The following is a 14,319-nucleotide window of genomic DNA, read 5'->3' as shown; positions in this document are numbered from 1 at the left end:
AGCCAACAATAATTGTTACAATACTATGCAGTGTTTCAGAGACATTGTCTTACCCCCTTATAAAGGCTCCAATCCCAGGCCATAGGTAAAACTTGGGGGCCTTGAGCCAGCTTTCCTCAACTATCTCTGTAGTCTCCCCTGAAAGAAGTTCTGGTTTCCTTTCTATTAGTAGTACATATTTATTTATTGCCAATAGCAATAAAATGCTAACACTAAAAGTAACTACCATCTGTTAATGCCTTTTTATGTGTTGGGTTGAACACTATAATTTTTTTAATCCTCACAATGCCCCATAAAATTATTCATATGTTCAATTTATACTTGTGAAAATTGAGGCTTAAAGAAGTTAATTTCTTGACGTCCTTCCTGCATAGAAGGGAAGCAGCAAGCACTGGATTCTACGGCAGGTCTAGCCATTTCCAAAATTTGGACTCTTGGCAAGTTTTCAGATAAAAAAATTATAGCCATTCTGGCCACTCCTATACATCTACATTTTTTAATCCAGAGGATGTTTCTCTATTAATAGGTTATAGCTTATCTCTTTTCTTTCTTTTTTTCTTTCTCTTTCTTTATCCTTCCTTCCTTTCTTCCTTTCTTTTTTAACAGGAGCTTGCTTTCTTGCATCTCCATTTTAGGCACCATGTCTCCACATATGATTTCTACTTTCATCACCTGGATCAGCTTCTGATAAAAATTTCAGTTTATTTAGTGGGTCAGTCATTAAATATTGATCGATTGCCTCATATATGCCAGACCCTATTCTAGACACTAGAGAGTCAGTGGTGACCTGGACAGGCAGTGTCCCTTTGCTCAAGAACCTCTGTTCTAGTGGGGGTGATGGGCAACATGTAATCAAACACAGAAAATAATTTCAGGTACTGATAAATGCTAAGAAGGAAACAACAACAAAAACATAGTCATATTCTAGTGACACTCAAGTAGCCAGGGAAATACTTTGAGGTGGTAACATTAGAGTTATGAGTAAATCTCTGAGAAGGACATGGCCATGGGGAAATCTAGGGGTGAAGAGTAGGACTAAATGTTTCAAATTGAAGGAAGTGAAGACCTGAAAACAAGAATGTAATGAGTTTGAGGGTGAGCCTGACAATTAGTGAACAAGAGACTAGTGAGATGGAACATTTGGGTGGTGGGCAGGAGCCAGGTCCTGCAAGTCCCATAGGTCAGGGGGATGGTCTCAGTCAATGCTTTTCATTAAGTGTAACCTTACTTTTTTTTTTTTTGGTCTTTTTTAGGGTCGCAGCCATGGCATATTGAAGTTCCCGGGCTAGGGGTCTAATCAGAGCTGTAGCTGCCAGCCTACGCCAGAGCCACAGCAACGCAGGATCCAAGCCATGTCTACGACCTACACCACAGCTCACGACGACACCTGATCCTTAACCCACTGAGCAAGGCCAGGGATCGAACCCAGAACCTCATGGTTCCTAGTAGGATTTGTTTCCAATGTGCCACAATAGGGAACTCCAAGTATAACCTTTATAAAAGACTTTTAAAAATAGAAATTGTAATGCTGTTAAAGCAGCAATTTAACTTGATTTAACCACATTCAAAATTGTTTGATAATTGTGATAGACAATGTGGCCAATGCATTTGAGACATTTTGGAAATTTACAAATGATTTCAATTCTAGTCCTACCAGCCATGGGACAGAGTCAGTTGAAAGGGAATTTTAACTAAAAGTAAAATGGATGAAAAGACACACTAGTCCATCCCCTCTCATAGTGGTCATTAATGGTCTCACAACCACCTTCATTTATGTATATATATTTATATAACAAAAATGAAACATTCATTTATTTGGATCCTAGTATTCTTTTAAAAAGCAGCTGAGCATATTAATTAATTCCTTCTTATCTCTTATCAGCACACTTAGATGGAATATTATAATTTATCCATTCACAGGAGTAACAAATAGTTCTTGATTTTTTTCCATGTACTTAATTCCACCCCCCCCTTGCCATGTATCTTCCATGTACTGTCTTCACATATATTTGCCCTGTGTTTGAAATATCCATAGTTTTACACAATGGAGGATCTAAGAGGTTAATCAATATCATCAAGATCACACAGCTAGAAAGTGGTGGCACAATGATTTCAGATCCAAGAGGTACATGTACATAAACGTATTTTAAAACATTTGGTATCCATATGACACTATATTTTGTACTTTATGCACTTAAAATGATTTTTGAAAAGTAATTTTTAGATTGCACACCAAACTGTCAAAAAGTCCACAGCAAATAAAAGGTAAAAACTTTTGCTCTAGACCTTGCATCATAAAAGAGGCAGCTACCAAATGCTATAGAAGTAGGAAGGAGATAGTGACTAAGTTTACATGGGGAAGGTCAAAGGAAAAGCTTCATGGAAATGATGACACTGAAGTTGAAGTTTGAAGAACAATGAAAGGAGCACAGGAGGGAAAGGAGGGCACAGCAAACAGCAAGGGCATATTCAGGGAATGGTTCACAAGCTTCCCTGAACAGGCTTGCGAGATGGCCAGTAGGGATTGGCAGCTGATCAATTAAGAGAGGACTTAAGCCCCAGATCATGGTTGATATTAAATGTTGTGTTTGATATGTTGGGCATTACCTTGGGGGCAGATGGAGAACCACTGAAGATTTTTAAGTAGGAAAACTGTGGTTCTGAAATAATGTTCAATAGTTTAATATAGAGCTCTTCATGTATTGGCTTGCTGTAAGATCATACAAAGACATGGATGCCAAATACGGAAATATCAGTTGAAGCCCACCCTCACTTGACCTCTAACCAGCTTTCTGCTTACCTTGATCCTGTGTACCAGAGGAGCAAACAGAAACACAAAGAGCTCTACAGTTGCCATGGAGTTCTGAAAAATCTTTCTTCGGTTGTTTTCTTCATCATCATTGGAGGTGCTTTGGCAAGGCTGCCCTGGAGAACCCTGGTTTTCAACCTGATGGATGAAGCCACTGCTGCTGCCACCCCAACTGGAGCCTCGGTCTGTGCCCCCCAGGCGCTCATTGTTGCAGTCCTGGGGGGCCTCCAGGAGCATCCAGTGCAGAGTGTGAAGGAGCTTTGTCTCAGCAACACCCAGTTTATCCTGGTGACCTGTATGGGACAAACACAGTCAGGGTAAGGCAAACTCTGTGACCAGAACAATGATGTCAACCTTGGGTCTCAGAGGAACATCCTTGCTTTGTTCTGTGGCCTGATTTCCTGGGAGACACTAACGTTTCTCTACACCATTTACAGCCACTGCTGGAAGGGTTCATTCTTGTTTTGGGACTTTCGAACTGGCTGTAGTCTCTATAGAATGACATGCTGTCACAAGGGAAGAAACTGCATGCATCATATCTCTTCAATCAGATACCCACATGTACTTCCAAATAAGCAGCATAGTGGCTAAGAGTAATGGCTCTGAAGATAACAACTACTCCATGTTAGACAGTGTGATAGGGAAGACTCCTCTATAAAAGTAACATTTGGAAAGAGACCCAAATAACGGGAGGGTACTAGATGGAAAAGAACTTGGGGTAGACGGCTAGGACAAAATGCCACGTGGGAAAAGCAATCTACAAAATAATCTCAACAAGAAAAATAATATTTATGTGCATGCATGCACACACCCAGTATTGCAAAGGTGGGAGAAGGGTCTGGAAGGGAATATGCCAAATTCACGAAGGTGGCTGCTTTAGGAGTTGGGGGTGGGGTGGGAACAAAGGGATAACTCTGATTGGAACTCATCTTGAAAGGTGAGAGTCTTTAGCTTCCTTGTAATATTTTAACATTTAAAAGGAGCCCGTATACACATATTACGTGTAAAATTTTTAAAAATTAAAAGAAAGAGAGCTAGTTCCCTTGTTGGTAAAATGGAGATAACAATGATACCAATGTGAGGGAGGTTTTTTGAGAATTAAATGGGATAATGTGTACACAGTGCCTGGGAAAATAGTTAAGTAATACAGATTGTTATTATGAGTGTTATTCTGAGTTGCTGTAAGTGAGGACAATGGTATGCCATGAAGAAGGAATGCAGGAGCACCAACCTAGCTTGTTCCTGTTTGACAGGAGGGTTGCAGTGCAATGGAGGACATGAGGCAAAGCAGCTTGTACCAGTTCCCATCGGGAAATGCTCTGGATGGCTTCAGAGAGGGCTGGAGAGAGGCCATGAAGCTTGTTTTCTACCAAAACTCGTTCAAAGGACTGTAGGCACAAAAGAAAAAAAGAAAAATAAATTGAAGATTCAGATGGGTGAAAAAAACAGAAAACAATTCCCTAAAAGATGCAAATCATAAAACCAAATTCTTAAGAGTAAGCTCACATTGCATTTCATTGCATAGGTTGACATGTAATAAGTCAGTGATAATTTCCTATTGTCTACCCATTTCCAAGTTTTTGATCCAAAGCATAGGGCTTGAATTATTACATGTTTTTTTATTTCCGCCAAAAGAAGCACCCATCAAAAAGAGTATGACAACACATTTAACCTTATGAAATTTTTGGATGCAATATTTTACAAAATGCTATTGGGGTATCCAAAGGGGCTATCACCATTGCAGACCAAAGTGAAGTGTCTTTTGTGAAAGTGGTCTTGAGAAACAGAATTTATGTGGATGTACAAGTGTTAAATAAGATACAACTCTCTCAAGAGGGCTGTTTTGGGGTCTCAGAGTTTTTCCATGTCCCTAGCAATGACTTGGCAAAGGACACTCCTTAACCTAATGTCTGGAACCATAAGGATACTTAATACATTAAATAAAGAAAGAAAAGGAGGTAGAGAAGACGGGAAGGAGAGGGGAGGGAAATAAGCCATTTTTGCTTTGGTTTATGAAATCTTCTATCCTGGCCGGGGATACTTTGAGCAAGTGAAGCTCCACCCTCTACAGCAAGTTTAACCTACTTAGTTTTGGGGTTTTTTTTTTGTTGTTTTGTTTTTTGAAAGTGAAGGGGGATATCACTATAAGCTGTTGGGGAAAGTATAGAATAAATTAATAAACATTTGACTTGTATGACCAGTACCTGATTGCTACCTAATGCCCCAAATGGGCTAGAGAATTATGTTCTCTAGAGTGATCATAATACAAGTCTCAAGGGCTCAAACTGTAATTTAAATTATTAGGATCCCTGAGGAAAATATATGGCTTAATACAGAGATTCTCCAAAGAGAGCTATTTACCTTTGACTCAAGAAAAAATAAATTCACTTTCATAATGAAAGGCATGCTAATGTTTGAGACATGCTAATATTTGGCAAGGAGTTCAGTCAGAGAAGCAGTCTTTGGGGTTTTCTTAAGAAACTAGGTAAAGGCAGATCCAAATATTTTTAAATTTCTTAGCCTTCAGGTATCTATTCATTAAGTAAAGGATGAGTATGTTAGACATCAGAAAATTGTAAGGAATTTATTTCAGTCCTGATGAATATATTTTAAGAGGAGTTATACATTTTATAATATCAGCAAGCTTTAGACACTTGACTTCATTTTCTTCCTTTTTTTTTTTTGTCTTTTGTCCTTTTAGGCCCACACCCATGGCATATGGAGGTTCCCAGGCGAGGGGTCCAATTGGAGCTACAGCTGCCAGCCACAGCCACAGCAACGCCAGATCCGAGCCATGTCTGCGACCTACATCACAGCTCACAGCAACACCAGATCCTTAACCCACTGAGCGAGGCCAGGGATTGAACCCGCAACCTCATGGCTCCTAGTCAGATTCGTTTCTGCTGTACCACAACGGGAACTCCTCATTTTCTTCTTAAATGTTACTGGTATAAGTTTTTATAATTTTAAACCTTGGAAATTGTTTTCTATACTTGTATCTCTCCATCTATCTATATCTATGAATGTGACGTAGTTATTTGATATTGTGTGCCTATATTAAAAATGTCAGACATATCTTTGCCAAGAACAGAAAAAAAGTCAGGGTTATTTTAAGCTAGTATAATTGTAACCATGGTTTGAGGAAGGCTCAGAGATTTCACATGTCAAATTACTTAAACCTGAGCTAAACACAACAAATTCCATTCAAAGATCCTCATTAGAAAGTCAGTTAGGGAGTTCCTGTTGTGGCTCAGCAGTTATGAGCCTGACTAATATCCAAGAAGATGTGGGTTTGATCCCTGGCCTCACTCAGTGCATTAAGGATCCAGTGTTGCCACGAGCTGTGGTGTGGGTCACAGACACAGCTCGGATCTGGCAGTGCTGTGGCTGTGGCAGCTGCAGCCCTGATTTGACCCCTAGCCAGGGAAATTTCATGTGCTGTGGGTGTGGCCCTAAAAATCAAAAAGTTAGCTACATTTTAAAAATACCTGTGACAATTTTGAAGGGCAGGAAATGCAGCAAAGCAAATTCCTACTTGAATATGTGTATCTGTGGGGGGATGGTGTTTCATTTTTACAGTTAGCTTCAGTAGTAGTTTGTGGCCATAACACATTTCAGAGCTCCTTACTAGGTCATTTATCATCTACCTGTCACTTGCAAATATCATGGCAATATCCAAAAGGCTTCCAATTTTAGGTTATAATATATACAATGTAAAGAACTTTATGCGAGCTTGAAATTTTAATGGAATCTGTGAAAAGCCCGTTTCAATTTTGCTTTGTAGCTTTGCATCTTTTGTCCTCAATTTGTAAAATGAGAATTTGTCAAGGCATGAGATTCCCTTAGATTCTTAGAGCAAATGCACTCTATTTTGCATAAATATTAATAGCATTATTTTCATAATTATTTCATATCATCCATTTCAGACTTGCACAAAAATTGGAAGACATAAAAGTTCAGAACTGCATATTACTTTGAATAGTTCATAGGCTCCTCTCTTATGAATTTCGATGATATAAAAATCTTGTTTTTTGTTAAGAATATGACTTATTATACTTGCCTCTACCACCTGGTTCTCTCTTATCTCTCAACCTTCCCTTTCTCCCCACTCAGGGCTAAGGGCCTTTAGACTTGCTCTCCCTCTGCTATTCCTCCCTCCCTTCATTCAAATCTTTGTCCAAAGGTCACATTAGCAGGCAAACCTTATCTATCCATGGCTTCTAATATGAATCCTCCATAATGCTCTCTCATTTCCTTTCTTTAATTTTTCTCCATAGCACAATCACCATCTGGCTTGCTATACATTTTACTCACTTGTGAGTGGTCTGTTTCCCTCCCACTAGAATGTAAATTTGTTCTGATTATTGCTCTATCTTACCACGTAGAATTATGCCTGGCACATGGTAGGTGCTCAATAATATCTGCTGAGTGAATTAATATATACAGTCAGTATGATTTAATATCTTTCTCTCAAATTACCACACAGTATATGGAAATGGTCATTAAATTGGTGAATATCACATACCACACAAGAGGCTTCATATTGCTTCCCCAGTTTAGGCCTCAAAAACGCACTGAAAAATTAATAGAGATAATTGTCATAAACAGAAGTAAAATTATTATCAGAGCATCCTTATGACATATTTCTCAATACAACACAGTGCTATGAAACTCAAATTCCGTGCCTCCCTATGGCTCCTTAATGAGCAGGTGTTGAACAGCTGATGACATTTACTTTTACACGTGTAATTACATATATGAAAAAGCCGTGGATCTCCATGTTTTCTGTATCCACTCTTATTCTGAAGACTTTTTTACCTAATCAGATTCTAAATCGCCAATGGTCAGAAGTGTTGCATTACTCATGGGTGCAGTCATATTAAAGCCAGAAAAATGAACACAGCTCGTGGGTTATGACTTTCAGAATCTAATTGCTTATCTGATAAATCTCTAAATAATAATAATAATAATAATAATGGAAATCTTGTTTCCTGTTTATTGGAATAGGTGTCAGTTTTTTCCAGGAAAAAAAAAATCCTTATCAAAAATTATTCTTCTCAGAGGCTTAAATCAGAAAGATTACACTGACTGAATCTGAGCAAAAATGGTTAACAAGTGGGCACAGCAGATATTCGACAAACAGGAGCTGGAAAAACAACAGGTCACCGGGCTGGAATTACAGCAGGAGATGGAGGGGAAATTGGACACAGGAGCACAACCAGTCATAATTATCTTCCCTAGTTCCCCGCCCCCTCTTCCTAGGCTCTCTGCCCTTCTACCCCCTAAATAATGTATATATTTATTCTACAGTAGCCAATCTGCTTGTCGTCAAACTTCCCTGAAATATTTTTTAAATGCGTGTTTTCAAGCGGATGTAGAGGGCTTGTTTTCCAGCCCCAGAGAGGGAGCTGCAAGCTGTGGTGCGGCCTCAGCAGCAGTGGCAGCAGCGACGACTCGGACGGCCCCAGGAGCGCCCCCAGCCCAGGGTGGCCCGCGGTGCGTCCTCTGCGCCCCTCACCTTGTTTGCCGCCACAGGAAGGTCTGGATGGGCAAGGGGATGCCGCGACCGCTGTCTTGCTCCTGGCCCTCGGAGCTCTTCCTCTTCACCATGATGGTGGCTCCTGGGAGTCCTACTGCAGGACCCAGTGCTGGCTCCTCGCTAGCCGCCGCCGCTTCCTCCTCCTCCTCCCGCTGCTCTCCCCAACTCTCATCCCCTCCTTCCCCGAGGCAGAGCAGGCTCTCTCCGCCCTGATCCCGCGTCCCTCTCCCCTTCCCCCGCCCCTCCCCGTGCGTGGAACATGGCTGCGGGAGGAGGGGAGGGCTGGAGGAGCCGAGGAGCGAGGAGGGGGGCGCTCGGAGGAGCTGTCCGCCTCGCCGCCCCCGCGCCCGCTCCTTGCTTTCAGCACCTCCAACTGTGGACAGCGGCCCGCGCCGGACAGACCGGCGGGAGGCAAGAGCTGGGGCCAGGTTGAGCAGCAGAGGGACGGCCAAAAGGGTCTAAGCTCCACATCGCATGTAGGTTCCTTGCGTGGCTTTTTTCAGCCCCCAGGATTTGCCTTCCTCCCCTAGGAGCTGCACCCCAGGAGTGTCCCCTGTCCTGCTTCCCAACGTTATCGGCCTCTGAAGAACTGTCACCGTCCGGGGAGGAGGAGCTCTGGGGAACCGCAGAGCAGTCACTATCCTTGGCATCATTCGCACCTCTAGCAAGGAGGTCAGGACTCCACCCTGGGGATTTAGCAGAAGGAACACATGAAAATTATTAGAAGTATAAACCAGGAAGGAAGCACCTTGGCAAGTCAGAGAAAGCTAAAAAGTTTTGTGATATGGGAATTTATTTTAAAATGGCAATCACAAGAAAGTAACCATGCTTGTTTTGCCAAAGCAGAACTAGTTCCAAACTAACCAGTTGTGGGTATTTGTTAATTATGACTTGAGAAAGAACATTTGAATCATTCAGTTTATCATTGCCTATTACTGCATGTGGGTGATCCTGTTCACTGCACTGAAACCAGTCATTTTATTTCACTTGTCATAGTCAAAGCCCTGTACTATAGTTTATAAGTAGATTATTGTTAGATGTTTTATCTGGCAGTAAAACAAGCAGGGGCAAGTTAAATGGAACAGTCTAAGTAAAAAAATATATACATATTGCTGTGGATCCAAATTCTTGCCAATGAATAGAGTCATGTGCCATTTTGAACAAAGATATTGGTGTGACCAATGAATGAAATGGAGAATTAGAGACCCCAGGGCCTGAGCTCAATGGATAGAAATATTTTCTTTATAATTAACTACATGTGTGTCTATTGCATAGAGAGAGAACTATATGGTATGTATTGGTATTTTCAGTCCAGAAATAAATTCTTCGTTTAATTTCTTAAAGTCATATTTTTAACCACTATTCTTTTTCACCACCATTGGACAAAGAATCTTATAATTAGTATCAGCAGCTCCGTCAGGAGGAAAAAATTAGGTTTTATAACTTCCATGAGTAACTTCATTTCTTAGAATTATGTGATAGTTATGCTTTTTCAGTCATTCATAGATGCTTTCCATTGCTTATGATTATAAATATCTAGGGCTAGGACACACAAAGGAAACTCTGAGATAGTTCACCTCTACTTCCAAATTTTACTGATAAGGGTGATGAGGCCTAGGCTTAAGAAATAATTTCCTAGCTGGTTAATGGTGCAGCTCAAAGAAGAAGCAAGTTCTCATGATTGTCTGCACAAAGCTCTTTTCTATAAGCTAGATGGTAAATAGTTTTCTTTCTCATGCCAACTCAGATCAATTGGTAGGGCCTGGCTATTAGACCAATTACGGAGCTAATGCCCATATATTGCAAGAAAGGACTACTGTTATTGCTTAGTGCTGTCTGCTATGTAAACAGCATAGAGAAATAACATATGTTTGCTACTTCTTCTCAAAGCTATTCTTTATCAATGTTCTCTTCTCAAAGCTATTCTTTATCAATGTTCCTTGAAGCTAACTTTTTTTTCTTTTTAGGTTTGCACCTGTAGCATAAGGAAGTTCCCTAGCTAGGGGTCAAATTGGACCTACAGCTGTCAGCCTATACCACAGCCACAGCAACGTGGCATCCAAGCTGCATCTGCAACATACACCACAGCTCACAGCAATGCCAGATCCCCAACCCACTGAGCGAGGCCAGGGATTAAACCCACGTCCTCATGGATACTAGTCAGGCTCGTTACCACTGAGCCACAACGGGAACTTCCAAAGCTAACTTTTCAGTATTTCTTCTTTCTTGCTTTAACTGCCATCACTCACAATTTTACTTAATGTTGTCAAAGGTATTTTACTCTTGAGAGAAGTAATATATCTCAGTGGATCAAACTTAGATTTAATCATTAAGAAACATGATTTCTCAGTGTTTGGATCTTCACTGGGTTTTCTTGAGCTGTTTTTTTATTTCTTATGTTTCTATATGTTTCTAAATGTCTTTAGGCTTCTGCATTAGTATCATGTAGCCCATTTGACTAGAATCTCAAAGCTACCACGGCAGGGCTAAAATTCTGAGTACAAGCTGGCTCAAGTTTTGCTCTTCTTTAAGTCATCTTTTAATGTGAATCTTGAAACAAGGCAAGATAGGTTCTAAAGTGTTGATTTAATGCATATCTATTGAGTATGTTTTCTTTGCCAAGCACTAATCTATATGGATTTCTGCTCATAAGAAACTCATGGTACTGAAGGGAAGACAGATAAAGAAAAAGGTACTATGGGAGATATAATACAAACTCACTTATGAACAAAGGGACAAAGGAGAAAATGTGGGCAGAAATCAGATGGAGAAATGTTTTACATGGAAGGCTACAAAATCTGAATAGAAGACTTTAAGCTGGGCAATAAAAACTTTATGTTCATTTCCAAGTTATTGATCTGATTGAAATGTAGAGGTTTTTTGAAATAGGCAAAAGTTTTAGATGGAAACCTCAGTCTGAAGATTAGAAAAATATCCTATGAGATTCTAAACTAAGGACGTGACAGCAGAGCTAGAGATAAGGAGGTGACTTGAGTGATCTTGCAGAGGCAAAATAAATAGGACTTAACAAAGTGGGCATGGGGAAAGAGAAATAGCACGGTTGTTAAAAGTTTAGGTCTTGAGTCAGTCAGTTTTGATTCTGGCTCTACCTCAGATTAGATTATAATACTCTGGGAAAGGTTCTTCACTATGCTTTTCAAGTAAGAGTACCTTCTCCATAGAGATGTGAAGATTATTGTTAATACTTGTGAGGAATTAAAAGAGTCCCTGATCTAAACCTTTAATAAACATCAACCAAAGCTCTAAATTTTTTATTTTGAGCAACTGAGTAATGATGATCTCATTCGAAGAGAAAATATTGGCGAGGGGAATCGTGTTCTTACTTTGTGCATATTTGGTGGGGGAGGGGGAGAGCATTAATGAGTTTTCCTTGAGAATTTACTGGAAATTCCAATGGATCCTGAAGAGGCAGCTAAGAATATGGACATGAAGCTCAGAAGAATTAATAAGGTAGGACAGATCAATTGACACTGTGTAAAAGCTAGTTGAAACCATGAAAGAAGATAAAATAATTCAGGTCAATATATGGAAAGAGAAGAGTGTTTTGTCACAAAAGATGTTTTTCAGAGGTGACGACATAGGACAGGACAGTAAGGTAGGTAGAATTCTAAGAGGACCCCCAAGATTCCTGCCCCCCTGATGAACATCTACTTCAAGTTATTCAATCCAAAACTAACCTAAGTGCTGTGGTGAAAAAATTTATATAAACTTTCTTTAGGTTAAAAAAAATGATCATTAATAGATTTTATTTCTCAGAAGCAGCTTTAGTTTAAAGAAAAATTAAACAGAACATATAGAAAGTTCTCATATATTCTCTCTTTCCAGCCCACAATTTCCCCTTTAAAAACTTGCATTGGGGTGGTATCTTTGTAATTATTAATGAGCCAATTTGATTCATTATTATTAACTAAATCTATAGTTTCCATTAGAGTTTACTCTTTCTATAGTAGAATTGTATGAGTTTTTCCAAATAATGTCATTTATCCACCATTATATCACATGAAGTAGATTCGTGCTCTAAAAATTCTCTCTGCTCCACATCCTAATCCCTCCCCACTCCTCCAACCCCATGGCAACCTCTAATCTTTTCACTGTCTCTATAGTTTTACCTTTCCATAATGTCATATAGTTGAGTAATACAGTATATAGTTTTTTTCAGACTAGCATCTTTCACTTAACATTTGTTTCCTTCATGTCTTTTGTAACTTGATAGCTCATTTCTTTTTATGGCTGAGTAAGATTGCATTTGTATGTATATACCACAGTTGGTTTATCCATTCATTTATTGAGGTATATCTTGGTTGCTTTCAATCTTTAATAATTATGAATACAGATGCTACAAACATTTTGTGTGCAGTTTTTTTGTGTAGACATAAGTTTTCAACTCATTTGGTAAAATATCTAGGAGTTCAATCGCTGGATTGCATTTTAGGACTGAGTAGCTTTGTAATAGACTGTCAATGTGTCAGTACTATGGACTTTTCTTAAAAAATAAAGAGATTTGGACATATTTATGGACAAGATTTAAAGGGTCATTTTAGAAGGAAATGTTGAGAATATTTAAGAGAGAATAATTAACAAGGTTCTGGAGCATAGCTGGATTCATCATTCTTTGGTGGAGGAATAAACCTAAGATGGGATATAAAAAGGAAGAACAGTAGAGGCTAAATTAGAAGGAAAAGAGGAAGAGCAAGAATATGAGAGAGTTCAGACTTGATGGCCTATGTAAGCTGTGAAATAATCGATGAGGCTATTTTTAAAAAGTGACATTTTGTAGGGAAAAAGTAGGGTATTTGCCAGAAAAATACTCGAGGTTTGTTTTAAATGTATCAATCAAAGATACAGAAAGGTCATGTAACCTGCCTGAGGTTACACAGTAAGGGCAAAGAACTTTCGTAGTCTGGCTTCGAAGTTCTACCCCCAACTTTCTACTGCAATTACTAGAGTATTGTAAAGTTGTGAGGGTTTGGGAGAAGTGCTATGAATCATGTAAATGAGAGCTACTAAAGGACACATGAAAGAACTTCTCTCTTGATGGTAGGAGATGAGGAGCTAATGGCCCTTTCCATTCCCAAATGCCCTTAAGACAATGAGTCATGTGGGAGTGGAAACAAATCTATAATAAGCACTGTAAAGATCTATTTTCAAAAAACTATTTTAGTGAAGAATTAAGATCATCATGATGGTTTACTTCTCATACCCCACCGAAAGCTTCCAAATATTTTTTGACTTTTGGGAGAAAAACCTGCCTTCTCTAAATGCTTTCTTCCACATTGCCTTCTTTAATGTGTGTGTTTGTGTATATATGCATACATATATGAGATGAACACTGTTGGAAGAAAGCTACGAACTGAATGAATCTGGTTAATCTGGTCAGTTCAATGAACCAGCTCCATGAGAATTACTGCATGATATTATCATCTCCCTATGTGAGACTCTGATTTGGATGTGGAGCTGGTCTAAAGATGGGACCAGTGATGGAATGCCTTTGAGTCAGAAGGGGAAACAGACTACTGGGCTTTAGGAAGCAAGTGAAAGGAGACTTCAAGAAGATCCAGACAGATGTAGCTAAATGTGTGTCAGCCTTGAAGGTTATTCTCTCTTTTAAATGGAAGGACAAATTTTGATAGTGGCCAGGTGCCAAGTTGCCAGATGAGTATATAAATAAACATTCTTTGCAAATAAACTGAGCAGAGGAGAATTCTGCCTGGATTTTGGAAAAAGATTGTCTCAGTAAGGAGAATCCAGAATGCTATATAAGGATATGAGAATTAGTAGTAATATAAACACTTATGGTAGTTAATAAAAACAGTTTTGACAAAAGTCCAATGTTACTCTACAGCAATCCGCTAGAATTTGCAGGTGAAGCATGAATGCTGTTGTCCTGTGACTATCAGACAAAGTGTATGATGAATACAAAAATGTTATGGTTTTGGAGCTTGAGGTGAGA

At 39.4% G+C, this 14,319-nt stretch overlaps 1 protein-coding gene across 1 annotated transcript in view; it reads right to left on the bottom strand.

The window, feature by feature from the left end:
- The window catches only part of UNC80 (unc-80 homolog, NALCN channel complex subunit), a 260,152-nt gene that overhangs the window by 224,448 nt on the left and 21,385 nt on the right, over positions 1-14,319 (bottom strand). Inside the window, exons 2-5 of the mRNA XM_084998950.1 lie at positions 8,328-9,034; positions 7,335-7,383; positions 4,041-4,197; positions 2,801-3,102 (exon numbers count right to left, since the gene is read on the bottom strand). Of these exons, the coding sequence (XP_084855076.1) occupies positions 2,801-3,102; positions 4,041-4,197; positions 7,335-7,383; positions 8,328-8,419 (600 nt within the window). The 5' untranslated portion in view covers positions 8,420-9,034. The remainder of the gene's footprint in view (positions 1-2,800; positions 3,103-4,040; positions 4,198-7,334; positions 7,384-8,327; positions 9,035-14,319) is intronic.

This window comes from Sus scrofa, chromosome 15 (assembly GCF_054392235.1).
Source record: "Sus scrofa isolate SSC_HxYL_T2T_F1_AM1 chromosome 15, Sscrofa_HxYL_maternal_Yorkshire_Landrace_v2.0, whole genome shotgun sequence".
NCBI lineage: Eukaryota > Metazoa > Chordata > Mammalia > Artiodactyla > Suidae > Sus > Sus scrofa.
Note: the sequence above shows the minus strand (reverse complement) of the source record. Positions and strands in the feature narration are given on the sequence as shown.